Here is a 27,244-nt window from a genome sequence, read left to right as displayed (position 1 = left end):
ATGAGCTAAGTTATGTAGTATAAGGAGCCAATGCAGAGCAGAAATATTTAGCATGCATAGTGTCTCTTAGAATACAACATATTTATATGACAATTATTATGAATTAAAGTGAATGTTTATGTGCACTTATAATAGCAAGATTCAAATAGATTGGTAAAATGTCATTAGTATTGATCATGGTTTGGAATACTTCTATATTGTAGTGATCTCCAGGGTAAAGCCGGAGACCGACTTGGTTTAAGTTGCTTCTATTTGTTTAAAAATTCAGTTTTTTGGCCCTGAAGCATGGGGGGGGGGGGTGCGATTATATACATGGGAGCATGAGAATGGTGTGGTAAATCCGTGTTAGCCAATATTAAATTATATAAAAATACTCAACATGTGGGTCTTAGGAGAAGAGGAAATGCAACAGGTACACTTGAACGCACATTCAAATTCTCAAAAGGAGGCGCGTTCAAGGGCACCTGCCACGCGCCTCTTCTCCTGCTCCTGTGGTGCCTTTTCGGATCGCAGTCACAGGGGAAATCATTATGCTGCCGGGGTCTCTGAACACCCAGACATCATTCTCCGAGAAGGACCTATTGATTTTTCAATTTCTAGATTCAGAATGTACAATAAATCAATGTGGTTAGGGTTCTGACATGAGTGGGGGGCTGATCCCACCTCTCTTTCCAGATAGTTGACCTCAAACACTGTTGCCCATTGCTAAAAAATGGAGACGGAGGCAATCTGCAGGTTCTATGCACTCACTGCAGTCCCTGCAGAGGGCTGTGGCTGTCAGTCTGAATACTCAAGATGTGAGATGCATGCGCAGAACCTTTGAGAATCTGCCCCCTGATATTGAAAAGGTGCATGCTAATATCGTAGCGATTAGATTCGCGAGAAACTAGAGATGCTCGATTCTTGCACATAAACTCTATTTATAAAAACAGTCCCTTTGGTTTATACTAACATGCACCTTTTGGCCTATATCATTAAGGCTACAAGTACAATGTTCTTTCTCCATCAAGCAGAACCTTCCTTCTTTTTTACGCTGCGAGCCTTCGCTGTCAGGTACAACCCACCTGCTCAATGTGATCTTTCTCCAGCAGAAAGACATTATGGAATCGCCCCAAGGAAATGCACTGCGGGAACTACATTGCAGCATCATTGGTATTCTGGCCTTCACTGCTTAGTGGCCGGGCGATGTCCGGAATTCACCTTTCCAGAAGGCCTCTCTGGATAATTAAGGAAGGAAATACAACACAAACATGTCCTACCTCCCAGGTCTGCGACAGCCGACTCACAGATGCCGTGTTGAGGCCCATGATAATGGCAAAAAACGAGTTCAGATTTTTCTGAGCTTTGCAACTGTAGAAGAAAAGAATAGGTCCAATCAATACGTTGAATTCTTTGTACGGAACTTGGTACCAGCATGGGAATACGTGAGCAGAAAAGCAAGGAGAGGAAACTATGAAGAGAGGGAGTACTATACCTAACACATGTACATGATATTTTACATTACCACCTTGCGTCAAAAAACAAGAAATTCAAGAAGTAAATAAAACAAATAGAATAAATACTGAACAATGCCAATGGGTTGTGTTGAAAAAAAAAATCAAAAATAATTTCCCACTTGGAACGTGTATTATTATTTTCTGTTATTGTGATTATTTACAGAGGATGGACAGTAAGGGCACGATTCATTGAATATTTGCCCAGTTCTTAGTGAATTTGCACTGCTGAAAAGTGACTTTGCACTGCCGAGACAAATTCCGATTCATGGAACTGTGCCCGAACTTTGCACTACAAAAATATACTTTGCACTGTTCCATGAATCAGGGATTGTGTCGGCCGTGCAAAGCCACTTTTCAGGCGTGCAAATTCACTTTGAACCAGGTAAATATTCCACGAATCGAGCCCTAAATAGTGGTAATAAATCCTGCAGTGGTTAATTGTTTTTGTCCCATCATGTTCTCTATGCTAATTGCTTCTATGTGTGTAGGATTGTTCCATAATTCCGGCTTGAAAGGGGCACATTCATTGTGCATGCATGTCCTATGTGTCCAACTGTTATGTATTTTTCCGTAGTGGTATTCCCTTCAGTTCAAATCTTGCAATACACATGGGCTTCCATCATGAAGACCGTATGTATTATACTTTGTAAGAACGGAATGCCCCACTTCCCTACTGAAGGCAGGCCTTTACCCAGCCCACTCATTTACCTAACCCAAGCTTGCTTGCTGGCATTTGTAGCCCATCCTTGGAACAATTAATAAGCTACACGTTCATGCATGCTAAGTGCTATTGGCTAACAAAAAGGAATGGCTGCATACGTGTGTTGTTTATCATATCACTTCGGAGGCTTGTGCCAATGCCCTGGGGAACGGTCATATAAATGACCTTTTTGAAAAGGCTTTTGGGCGGATTCACCATTATTTCTATTTAGAATGAAACTCCAATGCAACACAACACAATGCAGAAACGGATGTGAATAGGAGTCAGCACTTACTGAGCTGCAATTTTGATGAACTTTTTGAGCAGCTGCACCCTCTTGACAAGCTGGCTGCAGAGCAGAATCTCGGTGGCCACCCAGAGCTGGACCTCGTTGCATCTCTGGAGCAGGAGGCTGAGGTTCACGGTGTTTCCCCCGCTTCCCTGCCTGCTGAAGGTGAAGTAGATCAGCTCTTGCTGTAAACAAAAGGCATTGTGTGAGAAGCCTGACACTGCTGTCTGAAGGGTGGTGGACACAGCCAGGCTTTATACCAGGCTTCAGAGCACTATGCTCAGCAGTATACACAAGAACAGCAAGGCAAGCAAAGTGGTCGCTTCGCCATGGTGTGCTATGCTATGTGTTTCAGCCTTTGCACTGCCGGCATCATGGCCTTGTGAACATTGCTCCAACACCTAGTCACAAATCGAGGTTACACCTGGTTCACACAGATGCCTTCAATAAAATGCGACTTGTGCACTATGAATATTGGTTTCATTCAAATACACCAGCCGATGTATGCCCATGACTTAAGAAAATGATGCACATTTTAGTCAGTCCCATGCACTCAACTCAAGAGTTTATTTTTTACAATTTCTTTCCTTTCCTGTATTTTTTGTGCGTGAAGAGAACAAGCACGCCCCTTTCTAAATACATCTTAGCAAAACAAGGTACATTTGTGTGACATTCCGTTTTTTTAGTTTATAATGAAATTGGGGTGAAACAAATTCTAAAGGTTTGTTAATCAGAACAACTATTCGTTGACCTACCATTGCAGGTCTGTTCTTGGCTTCTCCTTTGACATTCGAATTTTAGCTCATGTTAATGAGCTAGCATCTTTTAATCTTTTACTAGAACGCTGCACATGTTCACACATGAATACATTTGAGCTTCCAAGTTCCTCTATTCCATGCACCAGCATCTCATCCATTCCTTATTTTGGTCTTTGAATTCTGGAGCTTGTAGTATTTCTTTTAACATTTTAAATTGAGGCCAAAAGGTACAAGAAACCAAATCCGGGCTGGAAAATATACTCAGGCATGAAATAGGGAAACATGAAATGTCAGGTATACCATGCAGATGCGATATGGCGTTTTGCATAGTGTAACTTACTCTTTTGACTAGTGTACATACATTTACCTAGATTGAAGTTTTCTCTTCACAGGGAAAGCAGATAATACACCACAGTTAAATTAGTGAGAGTAAAAGACTGATATGCATATGGACATTTCTCATCTGTGAAAAGCGCAGTGAGCTAAAGAGAGGTTGAGATTCTCCCAGGGGCCATCCACTCAAGAACAGGTCAATGGGCTGTGTCCGTGCCAGTAGAGGGACTCCCAAACCTTCTTTTGCATAACTTTAGGACAATGGAGCTTGAAAAATGTGATCTGCATCAATGAACATTGAAATTACTTTGCACATCAAAGCACTGATGCTTTTTCAGTCACATACATCTACCTGTGAGTGAATCCTGAGCCCTGGGTTATTTGCCTGTCATTATAAGGGTGCTAGATTCACACCCAAGGTGACTCTCATATATTTACAGGTCACATCTTTATTACAGCTGGTGACCTGCAAATGTCCAAGCTGCATCAGGTCCGTACATACCAGATCACTCTTCTCCTCTGTTTGACAGCACAAAAGAGCAATCTCCCAGACGTTCATACATCAACTTATGAAACCTGAGCATGCGGGGGATAGAGAGAGTCGAGCTTGCAGGAAATGGAGTAGGCACAGCTATTCCCTCCAGGGGCTAGGACAATCCACTTCACCAACCCCACAGACCTACTCCATGGCCCTATAATAGGAGGAGATGGAGAGAGCGTATAGTGAGCCAATTCTCCTACCAGAGATGAGGTGTGCTTATGGGTAAGTCAGCCACCACACACAAATCACACAAATGCAAACATATCACCTTATAAGTTACCTTAAGTTACCTAGCCCGCAAGCGAGGATCACTCAACGCACCAACATTTTACACCAACACCAGTGCATTCCTAAAGGCAGGACATGGGAAGACTTTGGCAGGAATCACATTGATGTACATACATCAGAAGAAAAAACAATAACACAATGGAGATGTACAAGGCGTAATAAACATTCACTATTCCTGCCAGGACCTTCCGGCTCAACAACCACAATGCCCTTTATCAAAGATATCCTTACCACAATAGAACATTGGTGAGTGTGCGAGAATGTCAAATGCACTCCAATGTCATGCAAATTGAATATTGCAGGGCGGTGCTCTACAAATTCCATATGTCATAACACAAATCAAAAGAATGAAGGATGACAACCGAATAAAGGATGTACATATTGGCATGCATTCCAGAAGTATTCTAGAACAATAAAACTTTCTTTAAATATTAATTGTTTTTGATTTCTTACAGGCATGAACATATGCATGTTACTTCCAAAAACAGGAAACTGTTAATTGAAAGCTTCATGCAGTGTACTATTTGGTAGTTTGCAACAACTCTGTGTCAAAGGCATGCTATCTGCATACACCTACATATTCTCCGATGCATCTGCCCATACTATACTTACCCTCACAGAGTTGCCGCATTCACGACCATCATCCTTCCTCGCATAGACTATGGCAACTCCCTTTACTTGGGTGCCCCTGCATCTCAACTCAGAAAACTCCAATAAGTCCAAAACACAGTGGCCAGGCTCCTCCTAGAAAGCACATTACACCCATTCTCCGTTCTCTGCACTGGCTTCTGACGGGCGACCGTCCACATTCAAGACTATGTGCATCACCCACCACGCTCTTCACCATACAGGCCCAGAAGATATACAACACAATCTCACACCCGTATGGACCCTACACAAACTTGAAATCAGGCACAGCTCTCCTCTTGGCCAGCCCTTCCCCCAAATCAACTAGAATATGGTGATCCTCTGTCTCCGACCAAGCACCGACAATATGGAACTCTATCCCTCTTTGGATCCGCTGCATAGAGGATCACCTCACCTTCGGAAGGCACTCAAGACCTGGCTCTTCCCACCTGCATCTTGACTAACCTAATCCACTTCCTGGGTGAACTTTGCTCCCCGAAGGTCAGCTGGGGCATCATTGAGTCACTTAACGGGCCTCCAAGAAAGTGCAAAGCATGCACAGAATGGATTCCCATAGACACGCACGACAGGACCAGCAATCCATCAACAAAACAAATAATCAGACATGACTCTCGGGTACATATCGCACTGCATCTTGATGAAAGATAGCCATAGCCCTCCCAACGGCATGGCCACCCAGTCGCAAACATCTGCAATCATCTGCTATTTGATCTCATATCGCACATCACTGCTGCCACTAGAATGCAGCTAAGTATCACAATGCAAAATTCAGTCGAGCTGGACAAATAATCAGTCTCCTTGACTGGCATACTCTCCCAACAGCCTTCACAGCACCACATCACAAGCCAGTTCTACCTGGGTCGCTACCAGGGACTTAGTGCACCCTACCTACCTTCGTACTGGCTAAACCCACACACACATTCTGAATTCTCCAGACTAATCTCTCATACCTCAGACTGCGGTCCTCAAAGGGCGTTCACCTACAGAGATTTGAGGCCATACCAATGGCAATAGGTGCTATACAAATGCCATATTACACTCCATCCCATTACAATAATTGAAAAAAGAGTCTTACTTTGAAGTTAATCAAAAGAAAGGGCTTTATTGAAGATTTAGTTTTACGTTTATAAATTGAGAACCTCTTCTCTGTTGCAGTTAGGTGTTGAACAACTGCTTGTTGGAATGCTTAGCTAACCACATAAATGATCCATACTTTTCTTCTGAGGGAAGACAAGGGAACTGATTGAATTGAATCATTTGAATATTTAAATTCGGGAATATAAAACAGAAAAAAAAGGACCCTAATGGACTAGTGAGGCAGAAATCAGATTGAAGTTATCGAAATAAATGGAACACATTTATTAGAGATAATCCATGTTCTTCCTTGATCTATGGACCTTTATCTGTAAATACACGAGTAATTACCGACAGCGGTTCTTGAAATGCAAAAATGCCAATATAATCATTCACCTTTGTTTAAGCAGTACGCAACAAACTATTGAGAATACAAATCACAGATGCTGAGCAAGTATCTTACATTGTCAGGTGAGCATTTTAAAGAGCATCACTACCCTATCCTTCAATCAGTGTAAAAACCATTAAGCGCAAACACAAGCATTCTGCGTAATTAACTCTCCATGGACATATTCACACAGTAATGATCAGCACTGCTGCACAGGCAAAGCATGCTTTTAAATTTGAATTCTAAACATCAAACATATAAATACAGTTAAACCATCTAACTGCCGGCTCACTAAAATCTTTATTTCACTGAAGACTATCAAATAGTATACTGCAGTTTGTTATTGACTGCTTTCAATATACTCTTTCCCTTTTGAAAGCAATATATATTTCTGATATTATGCTAACAAAGAAAAGTATGGTATGTAAAACATACGTAATAGTGGTCTTATAATACAAATGAGAGGTTGTGGCAATGAACCATACATTCGAAACAAAAGTCGTTTGTAAACGAGACTGTCACTAGAGTTAGCATTCTATGACCATAATATAGCTGAACTGTTATGCATTTTAATATTACATGGCATTTGTCAACTGGATATAGTTTTCAAAGAAAATGAGATGACTCAAGTACTGCTAATATCAAATAGGGCAATGATAGGGTAAATTCTGATCAATTGGATGTTCTAAAACTATTGCTGAAGAAGGAAAACGCAGATATATGTAAATGATTGACTAAAGAATGTTGATGTGAATTATCAGTGTAAGTGAACTAAAATGAAAATGAGAAGAGTATGTTGATTTTAGAAAGACTAGGCCTTTATATTCATAAGCATGCCCAGAATAACTTGAAGACTACATTTTGAATTATAGGCTTGCAGTCTGGATGGAGAAGTGAAACTTGGCTCGCTTGTGGGATGTATTTACCCATGCATCCGAGCCCTACCTCAAAACTGTGCAGTACTGACATGAAAACATCATGATGGCCAGAGCTTCCCAGAAAATGCACAGGGAAATGCAGGAAGAATAGGCTGCCACCCATTTTTGCCGATGTTATGGGCACAGAAGGACACTGCCTAAAACCACCATTGGACTACCCGCACAGTAGTCTGAAACCATTGGGAATGGCAATGCTGATTGCCAAATGCAACCTAGAATTGTGGGGAATTCATTCTTAAATCCCAAAAATGGGTGCAGTACCAGTACTCACCACTATCCAAAAGCCGGCGTTTTAAAACCACCCTGTGTTCCTCTGAAGGCAAGCCAAAGTGTCTATTTTAAACATTGCAACATGTGCAAAATATTCACTGAACACCAGCAGACATTTGGCAGAATGAGGTTTTGTGTGCTTACAAAATCTGGGAAATGAAGAGCCCAAAACAATGCTTATAACAAAACTGCTATGGAGTCAGCAGTTTAAGTTGCACTGGATCTAAAGACACTAAAATCGAAAATGTTTAGATTAAATGAGTGACCTATGTTTGGTGTCACATGCCTTTGCAATTGTTTAAATGTTATAGTTTAAACTTAGAATCAGCATTCTAGCTGCATGTGTAAAATTGCAAGTTAATTTAAAAAGCAACAAAAAAAACATGACAGTTAGCTGAAAGTCTGGCTTAAGGAACTGAATTCTGCCTGGCAACTACCCCCATCAGGAGTGAAACTTGAGTCACAGCTGTGTTCCCAGGCCTAGCTGCCCTTTTGCTGCTCACACTAAGGATATGCCATCTATCTGATAATTGAATTACCTGTGCTCTGCAGGAAAGTGAACAAAGCCCTGTCCTGGCTCAGGCAAAGGTTTTATTGGCAGGAGTCGTAAATGGTCGTAAAAAGTGGCTTCCTCCTGAGGAAAGGGGAGGAGCACTGCCTGTGAGAGCAAGCTGGCTTGGCAGAACTGGATAAACCAGTATTTCTACCTTGTGCTGAGAGGAAACCACACCCCTTTGGAGCCAGAACATAACTTTAAAAAGATGGATCATTCATAGAGCGGACATGTGAAAATTTTATAAATGATACCATAATTCTTGTGATTTTTCTGCCCACAGTTTAAGAGGTTTTTAGAACCGGTGGTATGTTCAGGGGGGTGTCAGTGGAAAAGTGGATATAACTCTAAATGTATGCATGTTAAAAATCTGAAACTTCATCAGTTAATGTCCATACTCCCTGCGCACATGTGTGTAAAGTTGGGTCAATGTCAGAAATTGAAAAATCAATGAAAAAGTGAAATATGTGCCATTTCTGAATGCAAGCTCCCAGGAAGAGCAGAGTTTGAACAGGGGATACCTCCTGTAATGCATGATGGGTGCATATGATTTTAAAACAATATGTACCTCTGCAAATATGTATTTGTTTCAAATCTAGATTTGTGTGTAAATTGACAGGAGGAGTGGACTTTCTGCAGGCTGAAAAATGACATCACTCTGACCCAACCTAGCTCCCCCAATCAAATGATAAATGGAAGTTTGACCAATTAGAAGCTGAGAGAGAGGTAGGGTCAGTGATGCTAGAACACACCCACATTCTAAACACATAAAAGCAGACAGACAGGACAGATAGGGACCTTCAATTCCATCTGCAGCTGGAAGCTCTGCCGGAAAAATCCATACTTACCTCCATCAACCTCCAGAAAGCCAAACTAGAGACTTCAATCTATCCAGAACTAAGAGACCAGACCAGAGAGAAAGCAGTGCTGTACCCAGAGAGACCCAGACCAGCAGAGAGAGCTGACCCAGATCACTGTGAAGTGCAGAGGCCAGACCAGACCAGACCAGAGTCCAGTTTAAAACCCTGACCAGATCCGTGACGAGGCCCATTTAATTCAAGAATATAGTGTGAGTACCCAGCAGAACTGTGTAGAACCAATCTCTTAGTTTAAATTCATCTAATTCAATCTATTTAACCTAAGTAGAACTGCCTGATAGATCCAAATCTGACACCTGTCATTCTAGCTGCAAAATTTGTCACTTGTCATTTTGAGCTTTTAAAATTTGCAAAACCAAAAACGACCTCTATTAAATCGGTCATAACTCTGTAACCGTTTGGGCTAGAGACTTGCAGTAACTTTTATCTGAAAGCGTAGAATCGTGGCTTTCCTATGAACCTAGATCCGCATTCCTACCCCTTATAGTTTTACCGCAATCGTGGAACACGCATTCGCGAATTTTACCGCGATTTGCAAATTTCTTCACATGTAAAAAACTGCTGCTGCTTGCCTTCCATTTGCCAGAAATTCGTTTAACCTGCTAACTATCCCTGCATCATTGCTAGTGTGAGCCTGGACTAATATTAACTAGATACCACTCACCCTGAACCTCTGAAAGGGAATTAAAAGCATTTCCAGCATATTTCTCATCCATTGCTAGCACATATCAAAGCATTTTGCCTGTGTTTTCAAAACTCCTATCTGTTTTCTGTAAGCGTGCTTGGGGGGATTGAACTGAATTACATTGATTGCATTTCTGAGAACTGTGTGCTTTCCTCCCATTTCCTTGCATTGCATAAAGAGGGGGGGAGTGAATAGCCAGAGAAAAGTGATTACATTGTTTGGTTGAAATCATATTGAGTATTTTCTGTACTGCATTCATTGAATATTGCATCCACCTGAGCTTACATAAAGCATCCTCTACCACATTATACTTTTGTTCCTATTTACCAGTGTGCTACCTTATCCATTTCATGTCAACTCATTAGTGATTATAAGAAGTGTGCTAGTGCCAGATTCTCCGTTGTTGATCTTTATCATATCAGATTAATTGTGCTATTCAATTATTAATTTATTATAAAGTGTGATATATATATTTTAAATTATCAAATAAACCTTTTAAACTTGCAAAACAGAACTACTTCTTGGCTCAGTGGGGTCAGGGGGATTCCAAGAGAGGGGTGTTATATAGGGGTAGTCATCCAGAACGCATGAACTGGACATAAAGATATATCAATAAGGGTTTTCATTCAGTATTCTAGACTAGGCGTTAACTTAGCTGTAGTGCTGAATTGAATCCTCTTACAAATTGGGGGCTCGTCCGGGATGTTTGGGTTAGAATACCACTTGTGCAGCTTAATACAGTGTGCTAACTGACGGGATACATACATCCAGTCGGATCACCACGCTGCATTACGCTGTAAAGCATTCCTCAAAAGGGACACTCCAAGAAAAGTTCTGTTCTGCAAAAATAAAATACTAACTTCTGTAAGTCAGGACAGAGACCAATCTCTAGAATGACGACCTTAGTAGACATGCAAATAGCCAGAGAGCACCTCTTGCATAAGCTATTTGTGAGAGGTGAATGGACCGAACAGGGCCAGGATGCGTGGTTGCAGGCCATCACACAACAGGTCACTGAAACAGGGTCAGATATATATAGAGATCAGGGTCCCTTACATGTGGCCCTGAGTGAGCTATATATGGCTCCTAAAGCCAAAGAGGAACACAATAAGATTGCCAGGATAGCAGCATACCTGTACCTATATATGGGAGACATGCAGGATAGATGTGCTGAAAGCCAAAATCTGGCAAATAGGCAACAGATGGTGTTAGAGAAGGCCCAATCTGACCTGGTCTCTTCTGAGCAGAGGCTGCAGAGGAGCCAGGAGTCAGAAGATGATAGTAGGCAGCACATCATTAAAATAAAGAAGGATATGGATGTGCTGCAACAGGAAAAGGTAGAACAGGATACTAGATTTCTGGCCCTGCAGAAGGAGCACCAAGACAGTTTGGACTCCTTACTGCAGAGCCAGAAAAAGCTGGAGCAACAATTAGACTTTAACAGGGCATGCACGGAGCAGGTAGCCACCCTGCAAAGTCATCTAGATAGAGTGAAGGTAGAGAGCAACAAGCTGATCTTGAAAGACCTGGATACCCAGGCAGAGTTTGATGAGGAGCGCCAAAAAGCTGGTGCCCTTCAACGGCAAAGGGACGACCTGGCGGCACAAATGCAGGCTCTTAGTCAGGAAAGAGACGCCATAGGCCAGGAAGTCTGCCACTTAAAAAAGGAAATTGAAGAAAATCACCTGGCCCTCCAGGGGCTGGGTGATCTCCAAAAAGAAAACCAGAACTTGGTAGAGCACACCAGAAGGGTGGAAGATGCTCTAGCAAGAAAGGAGCAGGCCAATAGGGACATTGCCCAGGAGGTAAACCTCCTGCAGCAAAGACTGGCCCAGTTCTCCAGGACCAACCAGGAAGCACAGAGGGAGAATGAGGCCCTCTGTCAACACAATGATAGGCTCCAGCAACAGGTAGCGATGCAGGAGAAACTGATAGAGTCGAGTAAGGCCTTAACAGAGGAACTGAAGGCACAAATGCAGGCTCTTGCATTGCAACAGGGAGCAGGGGCGGATAGAGATGAGGTTCGCTGGGAAATGGAAACTCCGGAGCATAACCTCAGGAGCCCTAGTACCAGAGGCCCTCATACCTCTCAGTCCCTGGACTCTGCCACCCCCATGTCCCCTGGTGCACATGAGCACAGGGCCACAGGGATGGCAGATTACTATCCAGCTAAAAGTATGGGGCTCATAGGCCAGTACCACTCAGGAATGGAGGGGTGGGCATCCGGGTATGGGCACCCAAGTACAGTACAGTTCAGTGGGGAACCCCAGGAGAGTAGGCCCATTAAGGGCATCCTGAAAACCTCTGCCCAGTTAGGTCAGTGGAGGGGGTACCCATCAAATCCTGGCAGCAAGGAGGAATCTGAAGACTCCTCTGAACTGCGCAGGACACAGGAGACCAGGTCCCCACATTCTGCCAGCCATTCCCAGGCTCGCAGAATCCCGGAAAACCTGGAAGATAAGACGGGAACCTCTGGGAGCAGTGCCTCTGAGTCCGAGGATGAATGGACAAGGGTTACCCGAACCAAAAAGGCCAATAAGGCAAAAAGGGCCTTGCTTAAGGACCCCTTAAAGCAGATTAAGGCGATCAGGAGCGTCATCACGCCTTACCATAAGAACGCTAAGTATTCTGTTTGGGAGCACTTAGAGTTGTTTGAACAAATGATGGAGACTTTCCATTTGAAGGACAGCCAAAGCTGTATTCAATATGTAAAGTGGACATTCTCCCCGGAATACTCCAATTTCTTTGCGGGGCTGGAGGATCAAAATCATTTAAGATGGTCCACATATAAGGCGGCCATCCTGAAACATTTTTCTGTTCACAGAAATCCTCAAGAGGCTCGCAAGGCAGCCTACAATTTGCAATGTGGGGAGGATCAGGCCCCACAAGAATTTGTGCAGGAGTTAAAGCATGCTTTTGCACAGACCACAAGAAGGGTGCGCACAGATAGTAGAGAGTTCATAAATACGTTTTTCCATGCCTTGCCCAAATACATCATGACCCAGCTCGTGAGGGATTTTCACGAGAAAAGATCCTTAGATTGGGTCATTGAACAGGCTACCCGGATCTATGAGGTGCAGAAACCGATAGATAGCAAAAGTAATGCCCAGAAAAACCCCAAAGCCAACACCACCCCTGCTGCTGCCAAGGTGGCAGAGGTAAAGGTCACCCCCGTTTTAGATTTGGAGATGGGGGGGCCTAAAAACCTACCTGCACCTAATAATGCTAGGCCCAGAAGGTCCTCGGGCCAGTCACAGACAGGGAGCCAGGGAGGCAGCCCCACAAATGGGGTCCCTCGCTCTCCTGATTATGTAAGTCCCCGTTACAAGGGAAACAGACCCATCCTGGGTTATGTGTGGACTCCTCCAGCCCAAGGGGGGGGATCCAGCCAAGCACCTAACCCAGGGAACTTCCCTCCTAACTTCCCACCGGAGGGCAGAAACTCTCCAAATCCTGGGCAGAACTTTTTCCCCAGGTATCCACCCAACTTTCAGCCCCAAAACCATCCATCCTTCTTTCCCCAATTCCCTGAGCCCAGACCACTGAATCCGGGAGAGGGGAGGCCAAGGGTGGAGGGGTACCCAAATCTTCCCAACCCGGGGTATTACCAGAGGAGGGATAGCTACCCTTCCCGGGATCAGCCCAGGGGAGAAAACAGGGCCCCGTATCAGCCTGAGCGGGTTTCCCAGTTAGAGCGCCAGGTTCAAAACATGGCGCGGGATATGGGTCATATACTGAGGGCGCAGCAGAACCCTCAGATCAGCATGCCGGCGCAGAACGCACCCAACTCTGGACCTGGTGCTCCAGAACAATGACGGGGGCAGCACCCCGATAACTCACCGGTTCCCAGGGAGGAGGCACAAGGGGAAGGGGGGTGTAAAGCCTTGGAGGAAGCTTCCTTCCTCACTTGTAAACAGCCCCTGGAAACCCAGGAACCGGAAACAAAATCTCTTGCCCCTGAAAGTCTGCCTCCTAAGGAGCAGAGGGGGGGTAGGAGAAACAAAAGACCCAAACAGACTCAGTTTGAGGAGGAGGTACAGATCTTCCAATTTGAGGGAGAGGGATCCTCAGAGGATCCTGAGAAAAGGATCTTCTCCTTCAGAGAGGGGGGAACTCCTCCCAAAGAAAAATGGGTCCCTAGGAATGCAAATCCAGACTGGGGAGATGTGGAGACTGAGCTACCGCCGCCCACCATCTCATCCCAGAACCAACAGCAAGAAAATCCCCGGGTTCAAACCCATACTGGGGACTGCCTCCAAAAAGGGGGGGGCGGCCCAGAACTGGAACCAGGGGAACCCACAATGGCTCTGATCTCCAGTTGCCAAATTTTTCTTTCAGATTCCCAAGACTCTCCACAGAATTCTGCCCAAATCTCTTCGCTAGCAATGTCCAAAACCAGAAAGTTAGCCCACCAGTTGTCCAAAAATGTACATTATCTGTGCCCCCTTGAGGAGAAGGAGGGAAGATATTATGCCCCGGTACAAGTACAGGGGCAGGGTACAATCTCGGCACTGGTGGACACTGGATCTCAAGCTACCCTTCTGTCCAGAAGGGCCTTTGATGAACTGAATGCAGGAAGGGGAGAGAATTACCAAATTCCTCTCACCTCTCTTCCTGGACAACTGCAGAACTTTGACGGGAAGGAAATTCCCGTCGAGGGGACGGCAGATTTGGACATTAAAATTGGGCGACATAAGTTGAAACACCCGGTCATAGTTGTGACCCCAGAGGGCACCCCTTGTTTACTAGGGAATGACCTCCTGAGAAGGTTGTCACCCCTAATAGATTGTGTAAACAAGGTCCTCTGGACCCAGACTAGCCGACCCATAAAATTAAAACAGAGTGTCAACCATGTTAGTTTAAACGGCACCTGCCACATGGTTGAACAAAAATCTGACCAAGTAGAATTTCACTTCCAGAATAGCCAAATTCCAGACGTGACAGTAATAGCAGTAGGACAACAGACTGGTGATGGGGGGTCCTCTCTATTTCTGAAAATCAACCTTCCTTCCAGTCTAAAGTGGTATTCCACGCTGGAGGGAAACACTCTGAAATTCTATACCAATCCACAATCTGAAACTCCCACTCCTATAGTCCAGAAAGATGTGAAATCAGCTCAGAGCCTGGCTGATATTCAGCAAATTGGAGAGCAGTTGTTCATCCCTGTTCAGTTAAATGATGGGAAGGACTCTGTTCTCGCTCGAGTGTGTGTGAACAACGGTAAGAGCTTCATCAGCGAAGCCATGTTTCGCCAACTCCCAAAAGATCCAGCCATTCCCAACTTCAAACTGATAGACAAATGGGAAATGGACCTGGAAGCACCTAATTCCAAACATCTCCTGCCAAGCAGGTGTATGCTCAAAATCTCCATTGGCAACAAGAGCATAGTCCACAATTGTTGGGTCGTGCGAGACGTCCCTGCCGCCTTTTACTTAGACAGTGACATTCTCAATCGCTTTGCCATTAGTTTGGACCTAATAAACTTCAAAGCTTGGTCTCGAGTAGCGGATAATCGAATGGGCTTCGATGATCCAGAAAAAGCATTTAGGTCAGCTCAATTGCTACCTTATGCAGTTGAAATTCAGATTAAAGAGGAAGTCACCATCCCAGAAAGGACCCGACAATTCTCCCTGGAAGTGAAAGTTAAAAGAGGACAACATTTGAAAAACCCTGATGCTTACATACATCTAAATGCTTCTCTCCAACAGCAAGGGTTAGGGGTAAACCCAACACCATTAGTCAACATAGAACATGACACTATTCCAATAGAGGTGGATAACAGCGACTTAAAGAGTATTACTCTAGCCGCAGGCACCATTATTGGAATGGCGGTTGATGACCGACATTTTTCCATCGACTTAGTAAATGAACTGTTAGGACCAATCCCCAAGGACTGCTTTGACAGTGACAGTGATGACAATACAACACCAGACAGGATCTTTACCCGGCATGGGGGGAACTTCCTGGTGTACACTTCTTGCCCCTATGGTAAGGAAGATGTGACTTGTGACTTCAGGAGGGATGAGGTGATTTTCCAGGTTCATGAAGGCTGCCTTTCCCACCTGAAGCCTCCGGTCCAAATCAGCACTCTGACCAGGGACTTCTCCACCCAGCTGGAGGAGGCCGCGGAGATAGCCAGACCAGAAGTCTTTCCAGGCTTCAGGCAGATGGTGGAAGAGAGAGTCAACCTAGCGGATGCCTGTGTGACTCTGGAACAAAAGCAAAAGTTGAAACAAGTTTTCTTGGATTTCCAAGATCTCTTTGCGGTAGACTCATATGACTGTGGTCGCACTGACATCCACACAACAACAATCCCCACGGACCCTGGCATGACTCCTGTGTTTGTGAAGCAATATCGCTTGCCTCTCGCATCAATGGAGTCCCTTACTGAAATAATTAAGAACCTTGAGTCCCGGGGAATAATCCGTCCAGTCCACAGCACCTTCAATAATCCGGTGCTGGGAATATTGAAGCCAAACGGCCAGTGGAGACTCTGCGCCGACCTTAGGGAGCTCAACAAACGGGTCCATACTTCCCGATGTCCTCTGCCCTACATTGACCAAGGGCTGGCCCAGATTCAGGGGTCACAGGTATTCACTGCAATAGACCTGACCAATGGATACTGGACCGTGCCTGTCAGCAGGGAGGACCAATACAAACTGGCTTTTACCTTTGGGGGCCAGCAGTACACATGGACCCGGACTCCCTTCGGATACCTCAACTCCGGCAATGAATTCAACATTTTCCTACATAAGGCCATGCCCGACCTGGGTGCGAGGGGTAACCTGGCTTATGTAGATGATGTCCTCATCAAAAGTTCATCTGTGGAGGAACACATAGCGGAGATCCGTTATGTTCTGACACAGTTGAGGGCCGCCGGAGCAAAACTTTCCTTTCAGAAAGCACAGTGGTGTAGAACCCGTGTTAATTTCTTGGGGCATGAGATTACTCCTCATGGCCTCTGTCCCCAGGAAAAGAAAGTGGAAGCACTTCAGAAACTGAAAGACCCCACAACTCTGCGGGAACTAAGGAGCCTCCTTGGACTGACTAATTACAGCAGAAAGTTCATTGAGGGCTACGCAGAGATCACCAGACCCCTGATTCATCTCCTGAAGGGGGGGGTCAAGTGGGAATGGGGTCCAGAACAAGCCGAGGCAGTAAAACAACTCAAAAGAAGCCTCTCACAAGCGCCTTGCCTAGCTTACCCTGTCAGAAACAAGGAGTTCTTCCTGGAGACAGGGTTCTCTAATACGTGCTTGACGGCCGTATTATACCAAAAGCATGACAAGGTCAATAAAGTAATCTCCTATGCGAGCAAAACTTTATCCTCTGTGGAGGAAAAATTCAACGATTGTGAGAAGGCACTGCTGGCAACGGTGTGGGCATTGAAGAATTACCGCCCGTTTATCCAGGGGGAACACATCATAGTGGAGACTCCACACCAGCCTCTGCAATATCTCCAAAGTGACAGAATCCGGGCCGGAAATGTGAGTAATTCCCGAATTACTTCCTGGATTCTGTCAATGCAAGGCTTTCCTGTGGAGGTCCGATATGGCCAAAACAAGAAGAGTCCCCTCGCGCAAGGTCTGGCTGACTTGCATGATTGTGCCAGAGAAAACTGTCTCGAGGACGAAAGTCTAAAAATAAAGGACAATATGGAGGCATACCTTAATTCCCCCCACAAAGTCTTTGAAGAGGACAAGTGTGAGGGAATGCCCACTGTCTATGTGGATGGATGCTCTTACCATGTTGACAACGACGGGGAGAAAGAACTGGTGGCCGGCGTAGGGAATGCATGGGTGAATGAGTCCCCAGAACCCTCCGCTGGATACAAAATTGGTCCCCGAAGTAGTCAGGTGGCAGAATTGATGGCGGTGCATCAGGCCATCCTCACTGCTGTCCAGCATCAACTCCACGAACTGGTCATAATCACAGATTCGGATTATGTACGGAACGGGTTCGTGGAGCACCTGGTTAATTGGAAAACCAGAGGCATGTTATGTGCTAACAACAAACCCTTGAAACATGGGAAGTTGATCCAAAACATTGATGATCTGGTCACCTCGAATGAGATGACCATCTATTGGAAAAAGATCAAGGGTCATTCCAAAGTAGAGGGACCAGACAAAACTGGAAATGACTTAGCTGATCAGCTGGCCAAAACCGGGGCCATCCAAGGGGATCTAATTGAGATTGAGTCCCTGTTGGGGGAAATCCAGGTCACTGCCATCACTAGGTCCCAGACAAATGCTCACAACGACCTTTCAATTGTACAATGGAGTAAGGAGACCCCTGATGCTGATTTGATTACCGCTCAGAAGGGGGATCCAATTATTGGTAAATTTTACCAGCACCTTGAGGACCCTGAGAACTTTCCCCTGACGGATACCGATTACATTGGGAAAGAGGACCTAAGAGTGTTGATGAAATGTCCAAAAATGTTCCGAATCCAAGACGGTTTGCTGGTAAGGAAATCCAAAGCTGGCCACGATCAGTGGGTGGTTCCTACCTCATTCCGAAGCCTGATGTTAAGTCACGCCCATGATGCGGCCACTGCCGGTCACAGGGGGTTTCACACAACATTGGAAATCTTAAGAGAGGTTGCATACTGGCCACACATGGGGCAGGACCTCGACCAATACTTGAAGGGGTGTCTTGTGTGTGCACAATTTCAGCCATCATCCCTCACGCACCGGGCACCTTTACAAAAGAGGGGAATGACACTCCCATGGTCAGATTTACAAATTGACTTTGTAGGCCCTGTGATTCGCTCGGCTAGGGGGAATAAGTACATGTTGACTGTGACATGCTTGTTTACCAAGTGGGTGGAATGTCTCCCAGCCCCAAATTGCAAGGCAGAAACTGCAGCTGCCTTGATGATTAACCACACCTTTTCCCGTTTTGGTCTACCTCAAAGGATTGAGTCAGACAGAGGTAGCCACTTCACCAGTGAAGTAATGACAAAGATGTGGGAGATACTGGGGGTCAAGAGAAAGCTGCATATTGCTTATAGACCAGCTTCTTCTGGGGCAGTAGAGAGATATAACCGGACAATTGTGAGCATCTTAAAGAAGTTTGTGGCAGATTCTGGGCCAAGTTGGGATATCCGATTACCTCTGGTCCTAATGGCCATCAGATCTACCCCTTCATCTGCAACCAAAATGTCGCCATTTGAGTTGATGACTGGGCGCAAGATGGTGCTTCCGCAGCATTTGCTCTACAGGACCCAAGAGCAGACACTGATAAATGCCTCCACTACTCATGAGTATGTGGAGAATTTAAGGAAACACCTTCAACATGCTTTTGCTTATGCTCAGCGGAATCTAGAAAGATCAGCTGATAGCATGAAGACCCACTATGACCTGAAAACTTCCAGGAAGGAATATCAGGTGGGAGACCGGGTCTATCTATACAACTTCCAAAGGAACCAGGCCAAGCAATGCAAATTTTTGCCTACATGGAAGGGACCCTTTGAGATCATCGACAAGATCTCCCCTGTGGCCTACAAAATCCACATCCCCAAAGGTCCTTTGGCAGCGGGGGAAGACAAGTGGGTCCACATAAACCAGTTGAAATGTTGCCATCCCAGGCACACTCTGCAACAACTGGAGGAATCCTCTGGAATCCTAGCGGGTACTGTCTCAGACTAATTCTGTTCCAATCATAAAACATACCACATCTAGTCTCTAAAATATTGTGATTTGCATGAAACTGTCTCTTAGTTATACTGTTTTTTTTTTTCAAAATAAGAATGTAATGTTTCGTGATGATGAAATGCATATGCTGCCCCACTATCTCAACGGTGGTGGAAAAACGTCTATGAATAGGTATTGCCGCTCTTCCTTTGTCGTCCTAGGAGAAAGAAAACCTTGAGACGGGCCAAGGAGGACGATCCGGAGACCGGGAGCTGAGACGCAACGGGCTCGGGGTACCGCCCAATATTCCCATCAGGACCGGCGAGGAGAACCGATCGATCCGACCGGATGGAGGAAAAGATGCTGAACTGTGCCATCTATTGGAAGAAGATGAGGAAACATCCCAGATCTTGCGAGTCCCATCAGTGAAACCGAATGGCCATCGCAAGAGGGGGGCTTGTGGGATGTATTTACCCATGCATCCGAGCCCTACCTCAAAACTGTGCAGTACTGACATGAAAACATCATGATGGCCAGAGCTTCCCAGAAAATGCACAGGGAAATGCAGGAAGAATAGGCTGCCACCCATTTTTGCCGATGTTATGGGCACAGAAGGACACTGCCTAAAACCACCATTGGACTACCCGCACAGTAGTCTGAAACCATTGGGAATGGCAATGCTGATTGCCAAATGCAACCTAGAATTGTGGGGAATTCATTCTTAAATCCCAAAAATGGGTGCAGTACCAGTACTCACCACTATCCAAAAGCCGGCGTTTTAAAACCACCCTGTGTTCCTCTGAAGGCAAGCCAAAGTGTCTATTTTAAACATTGCAACATGTGCAAAATATTCACTGAACACCAGCAGACATTTGGCAGAATGAGGTTTTGTGTGCTTACAAAATCTGGGAAATGAAGAGCCCAAAACAATGCTTATAACAAAACTGCTATGGAGTCAGCAGTTTAAGTTGCACTGGATCTAAAGACACTAAAATCGAAAATGTTTAGATTAAATGAGTGACCTATGTTTGGTGTCACATGCCTTTGCAATTGTTTAAATGTTATAGTTTAAACTTAGAATCAGCATTCTAGCTGCATGTGTAAAATTGCAAGTTAATTTAAAAAGCAACAAAAAAAACATGACAGTTAGCTGAAAGTCTGGCTTAAGGAACTGAATTCTGCCTGGCAACTACCCCCATCAGGAGTGAAACTTGAGTCACAGCTGTGTTCCCAGGCCTAGCTGCCCTTTTGCTGCTCACACTAAGGATATGCCATCTATATGATAATTGAATTACCTGTGCTCTGCAGGAAAGTGAACAAAGCCCTGTCCTGGCTCAGGCAAAGGTTTTATTGGCAGGAGTCATAAATGGTCGTAAAAAGTGGCTTCCTCCTGAGGAAAGGGGAGGAGCACTGCCTGTGAGAGCAAGCTGGCTTGGCAGAACTGGATAAACCAGTATTTCTACCTTGTGCTGAGAGGAAACCACACCCCTTTGGAGCCAGAACATAACTTTAAAAAGATGGATCATTCATAGAGCGGACATGTGAAAATTTTATAAATGATACCATAATTCTTGTGATTTTTCTGCCCACAGTTTAAGAGGTTTTTAGAACCGGTGGTATGTTCAGGGGGGTGTCAGCGGAAAAGTGGATATAACTCTAAATGTATGCATGTTAAAAATCTGAAACTTCATCAGTTAATGTCCATACTCCCTGCGCACATGTATGTAAAGTTGGGTCAATGTCAGAAATTGAAAAATCAATGAAAAAGTGAAATATGTGCCATTTCTGAATGCAAGCTCCCAGGAAGAGCAGAGTTTGAACAGGGGATACCTCCTGTAATGCATGATGGGTGCATATGATTTTAAAACAATATGTACCTCTGCAAATATGTATTTGTTTCAAATCTAGATTTGTGTGTAAGTTGACAGGAGGAGTGGACTTTCTGCAGGCTGTAAAATGACATCACTCTGACCCAACCTAGCTCCCCCAATCAAATGATAAATGGAAGTTTGACCAATTAGAAGCTGAGAGAGAGGTAGGGTCAGTGATGCTAGAACACACCCACATTCTAAACACATAAAAGCAGACAGACAGGACAGATAGGGACCTTCAATTCCATCTGCAGCTGGAAGCTCTGCCGGAAAAATCCATACTTACCTCCATCAACCTCCAGAAAGCCAAACTAGAGACTTCAATCTATCCAGAACTAAGAGACCAGACCAGAAAGAAAGCAGTGCTGTACCCAGAGAGACCCAGACCAGCAGAGAGAGCTGACCCAGATCACTGTGAAGTGCAGAGGCCAGACCAGACCAGACCAGAGTCCAGTTTAAAACCCTGACCAGATCCGTGACGAGGACCATTTAATTCAAGAATATAGTGTGAGTACCCAGCAGAACTGTGTAGAACCAATCTCTTAGTTTAAATTCATCTAATTCAATCTATTTAACCTAAGTAGAACTGCCTGATAGATCCAAATCTGACACCTGTCATTCTAGCTGCAAAATTTGTCACTTGTCATTTTGAGCTTTTAAAATTTGCAAAACCAAAAACGACCTCTATTAAATCGGTCATAACTCTGTAACCGTTTGGGCTAGAGACTTGCAGTAACTTTTATCTGAAAGCGTAGAATCGTGGCTTTCCTATGAACCTAGATCCGCATTCCTACCCCTTATAGTTTTACCGCAATCGTGGAACACGCATTCGCGAATTTTACCGCGATTTGCAAATTTCTTCACATGTAAAAAACTGCTGCTGCTTGCCTTCCATTTGCCAGAGATACCACTCACCCTGAACCTCTGAAAGGGAATTAAAAGCATTTCCAGCATATTTCTCATCCATTGCTAGCACATATCAAAGCATTTTGCCTGTGTTTTCAAAACTCCTATCTGTTTTCTGTAAGCGTGCTTGGGGGGATTGAACTGAATTACATTGATTGCATTTCTGAGAACTGTGTGCTTTCCTCCCATTTCCTTGCATTGCATAAAGAGGGGGGGAGTGAATAGCCAGAGAAAAGTGATTACATTGTTTGGTTGAAATCATATTGAGTATTTTCTGTACTGCATTCATTGAATATTGCATCCACCTGAGCTTACATAAAGCATCCTCTACCACATTATACTTTTGTTCCTATTTACCAGTGTGCTACCTTATCCATTTCATGTCAACTCATTAGTGATTATAAGAAGTGTGCTAGTGCCAGATTCTCCGTTGTTGATCTTTATCATATCAGATTAAGTGTGCTATTCAATTATTAATTTATTATAAAGTGTGATATATATATTTTAAATTATCAAATAAACCTTTTAAACTTGCAAAACAGAACTACTTCTTGGCTCAGTGGGGTCAGGGGGATTCCAAGAGAGGGGTGTTATATAGGGGTAGTCATCCAGAACGCATGAACTGGACATAAAGATATATCAATAAGGGTTTTCATTCAGTATTCTAGACTAGGCGTTAACTTAGCTGTAGTGCTGAATTGAATCCTCTTACACACCAATGTAGTATTAACTAAACCGCTTGTTTTTTGCTTCCGTAGCACAATTATTCATACCCTTTATCATACTGCTAAAAGTACTCAGATGAATTGATAACAGAAACAGCTTCAAACAAATGATGATACAAGAGTGTGGGCCTCATTACACGGAAGGCGGTAATGGTTAACGGCCACCGTTAATGGTAACGGTGACCGTTAACCATTACCGCCTTACTACGAGGTCCCTTAGCGGGTTGGTGCTTTGATGCCTGCTTTTTGCAGGCGTTAAAAACCAACCCGCTAAGGGACCTCGGAGCTAATTACGGCACCGCAAAATTGCGGTGCCGTAATTAGCGCCTTCCCCATTCCCATAGAGCCCTATGGGGCAGAAATGGGAATGGGGAAGGGCAATGGCGGAAGGGGGAGTTACCGCCCCACCAATCTTGGAATGGGGCGGTAAATCCCCTTTCCGCCAAGGCGGTGCCGGTAATTTACCGGCATGGTCCAGGGTGCTAATAGCACCCTGGATCACCGCCTTCCGTGTAATGAGGCCCTGTGAGTCTTAATTGTATTAGGATGTATATCTGTGCTGGTTATCTCTAGAAAACTGGGGGGTGACAGGTATGCTATGTTATGTTATTTTATTGTACTTATACCGTGCCAAAGCCCGTGGGCATCCAGGCGCAGAGAGACAGATAAATGGATGAATAAGATTGCTACTTGCCCGAGTACCTTAAGATGATAATTGGTACTGGTGGTAATAGCTGTTACATGGGCTGTTACATGGGCTTCACAGTCCAAGCTTTCCTCCATATAGGTGCCAAGTGTCTTTACCTTCTGCACTACCTTGATTTGGCTACCATCGATGATGAAACTAGCATACCTCTGATCTAAATTGGTTTGAGCCTGCCGAGGACCGATTAACATAAATTCGGTCTTGGCCGCATTCAGACAGAGCCAATTAGTGGACATCCAGCATTTTATGATGTAATATACTGCGTCCAGCGGCCGTTTGTCCTTTCCATGGTTTCCAGTCATATCCAGGACCAATTGGAAATCATTGGCATAATTGCAGGAAAAATATCTCCAGTACTTCTAGGTCACTATACATGGGAAGAATGTAAATATTGAGTAACAAGGGAGAAAGACACGCGCCCGGAGGACTCCACATGTTATGATCTGTGACCCGGAAGCACAGTCACCCCAATGTACTCGCAACTGGCGGCCCTCTAAAAAAGATCTGATCCAGGTGATGGCATCCATAGAAAGGCCTCCGACAGTTGTCATCGGGTCAAGTAATATTTTATGATCTAGCAAGTCAAAGGCTGCCGATACATCCAACAACATAAGCAGCCCTGACTTGCTATGTTACAGCTTTGAAAGCATGTGTGTCTGTAAGTCCAGGAATGCACTCTCAGTGCCATGATAGCCCCTGAACCCTGATTGTTTCACATGTAGTCTGCAGGTGGTATGCCTGTCTCCTCATAGACTATCACTTCCCTACTTGGAAGGATTGAAATCCTCTTTAGTGAAGTCATAGAATACTATTACACTCATTGTAGAGAGGTTAATGCACCCAAAAGTTCTAAAAAGTGCTGTTAAAAGGGAATTGCTTGGGAATTACGGGATTTCTTTTCGTGTGTGTAACCGGCAGTACTGCTTTGATATATTTACCTAACTAAAATCCCCCAAATTTCAGGTCACACATCAGATTTACACAACGCCATGCTGGCAGACATAGACATTGGGCCTCATTACTGTTTCCGGACCAGCAAACTATGTGTTTGCCTGCCATGGCTGCTGCGCCCGACAGGTCTGATCCTGCCGGGTGCGGCAGCCATAGTAGGCAAGCCGTCGCAGAAGCACCAGTACCGTTAACAACGGTGCCGGCACCTCCGAGTCCTTACTCGCATAGAGTCCAAGTGGACTCTATGGGAATGGTGATTTACATTTTACTGGCGCCTGATTTACCGGCCGCCGGACTTGTAATCTCCCGGTAGCACCGGGAACTCAGGTGCCAGTAAAATATTTTGAGTTCGGCTGCAACCCGCTGGTACCACAGGCAGGGTTACTGACAGACTCGTAATGAGGCCCATTGTCTAAATAACTAATCTACTGGAGTCTTTTTAACAAAAGGTGTTACATTACTCTGTTTCAGGAGCATACTCAAAAGGACTCACCTCGTGGACTGAATTGAAGAGGCTCCAATCAAAGTTGGTTAATTCTGTTGCAAGGTCCCAAGTGTTCATTCCCAGAATCCGCACAGACCTAGGCTGTGATTCTTCATTCTCTGCAAATGGATTCTAAAGCCAAGGACAGACACAGAAAGACCTTCAACAAGTTTGAATCTTTTTGGCCAGTTCACAGTAAAATAAGTAGAAGCAGTCTGCGCCCAGTGGACTGTATTTCTTACAAGTTCTTGTTGGTGAGCTCAATTCAGTAAGCAGTTGTAAGAATGTCTTCCCAAAGCTCTGACCAGAAGAACACCCCCGTAAAAAGCACTCCGATATTAGTATTGCACAAAACTCAAATCATTCTGCTATGGTGGTGAGCAGAAGTTGCAAAGTTGTTTAAAATAAATTGTGGCTGACTTCCATCAGCCACTGCATACAAAGAGTTTACTGAAAAATACACACTTAGTCTTTTCAACATATATAAGTAAAATCAAGTATTATGCACCTCGGATCTACCTGATTTTACCGAACCGAAGTTTTCGACTCCCAAAAGTCTGTTTTTTTTCTCTCCAATTTTCCGCAAATATATATGTGGGGGGGGACCCCCCACAACCCTCTCACCTTACCCCTGTAAATGTTTTATTCACTTTACCCCCCCATATATAGATATGTGGAAAATTGGGGGTCATACTTTTGGGGGTCAAACTTTTGGGAGTAGGTAATTTTGTACAGTACCATGCACCTCCGCATGTCAAGGGCACAACTGAACAGTAACAAAAAGCACACTTTCCTGTAGATGCAATTGTCTTGCACAACAATACATTTTTCAGAGCAGAAAACCATGTTGAGGACAGAAGACTGACATTTTAAAAATAAACCAAGAAATCAAGAATGACTGTACACAACTGTATACATAAACTGGGTGCAGTGTAGTACTTGTATTTTATATGTCTTTGGCCAACTGCCAGAAAAGGTTGTAATTTGATTTCTATCTAGAAAGAGATCTTTTTTACTCAACAAATAATAATAACAAAATGTAATATTCATTATATAAGACTGATACCATGCATTTGTATAATAACACATACACACAGGGTTCTCACCAAAGTATCACTTAGATCTTTCCTGTAAGTAAATATCCGACTTGACGACTCAAGAGACTTCGCAAGGGCCAAATCATTTGGTTGAAGTTCATTTTTCTCTACAAAGGAAGGGTCAGCTTGAGTAAAACGTAATGGACAAACATGCCTTTTGAATGTTTCGTAAGTAGAAATATATTAAATCCAATCACTTTTTAAAAGTTGCTTGAACACCTGTCGACATTCATGTAGACAGACTCGTAATTTGCCATTGAGCACAATAGTGGCATCTCTATCACAGGAGCATTCACATGCACCCCCTCAGAGTATGAGAACCTTTCATTATGTGCACTCCTTTCTATACGATCTATTTTTTTTTTAATTTCAATCATTTATTAAGATGTTTTGCAAAGCGAAGATAACAAGCATTGCTGCTATGCATATAAAGAGTAATACAATGCTTCATAATGGTCCCTGCATTGATTTCTTTCTGTTTGCACTTTATATCACACACCTTTCTTGAACTGACCAATGGTTATCATGAAGCAAAGGCTGGGACATGTATACAACCTTTCTATACAATCTAATCCTCTATGTATATGTAGTTTGTAGAACAGAGTTTTTAAGCTGTAGAAGGAATTGCAGAAACCTGGATGATTTTCATATAGCAAAAATATTTGTTAAGTTCCAGATTCAAGCTTTGGGATGTAACAGGAAATGTAGTGATTTAGTTGACAAGAGGAGCTTGAACACGATTAGACATACCATGTCAGCAAATAAGGCACCCAATTCCAGTAATATCTCACAGAGCGGGGATAGCATGGAAGATCGTTAAAAGCAATTGGGATTTGTCAACCAAAACTAATATTAGTTAAAAGAGCCTTCTTAATTTGGGAAAGTGGTTGTTCTCCAGATGGTGCACCCCTTTGGGTACAATTATGGCCAATACCTGGCTGGCTTCACCATCAGGGGAAATGCAAGGCATGTTACTCTGCTTCAAATATTAAGCGGGAGTTCAACAACATACAATTCTGCAACATGTTCC

General features: G+C 44.1%; 1 protein-coding gene across 3 annotated transcripts in view; it reads right to left on the bottom strand.

The window, feature by feature from the left end:
* Positions 1–27,244, bottom strand: part of RAPGEF5 (Rap guanine nucleotide exchange factor 5) — a 1,543,629-nt gene that overhangs the window by 92,207 nt on the left and 1,424,178 nt on the right. For all 3 annotated transcript variants that reach the window (XM_069648248.1, XM_069648249.1, XM_069648250.1), the window contains 4 exons: positions 26,224–26,321; positions 25,127–25,249; positions 2,492–2,670; positions 1,260–1,350 (listed from right to left, as the gene is read on the bottom strand). In XM_069648248.1, coding sequence (XP_069504349.1) covers positions 1,260–1,350; positions 2,492–2,670; positions 25,127–25,249; positions 26,224–26,321 — 491 coding nt within the window. The remainder of the gene's footprint in view (positions 1–1,259; positions 1,351–2,491; positions 2,671–25,126; positions 25,250–26,223; positions 26,322–27,244) is intronic.

Source organism: Ambystoma mexicanum, chromosome 2q (assembly GCF_040938575.1).
Source record: "Ambystoma mexicanum isolate Mex_15411 chromosome 2q, UKY_AmexF1_1, whole genome shotgun sequence".
NCBI classification, from domain to species: Eukaryota; Metazoa; Chordata; class Amphibia; order Caudata; family Ambystomatidae; genus Ambystoma; species Ambystoma mexicanum.
The sequence above is the reverse complement of the archived record's forward strand: the minus strand, read 5'-3'. Positions and strand labels throughout refer to the sequence as shown.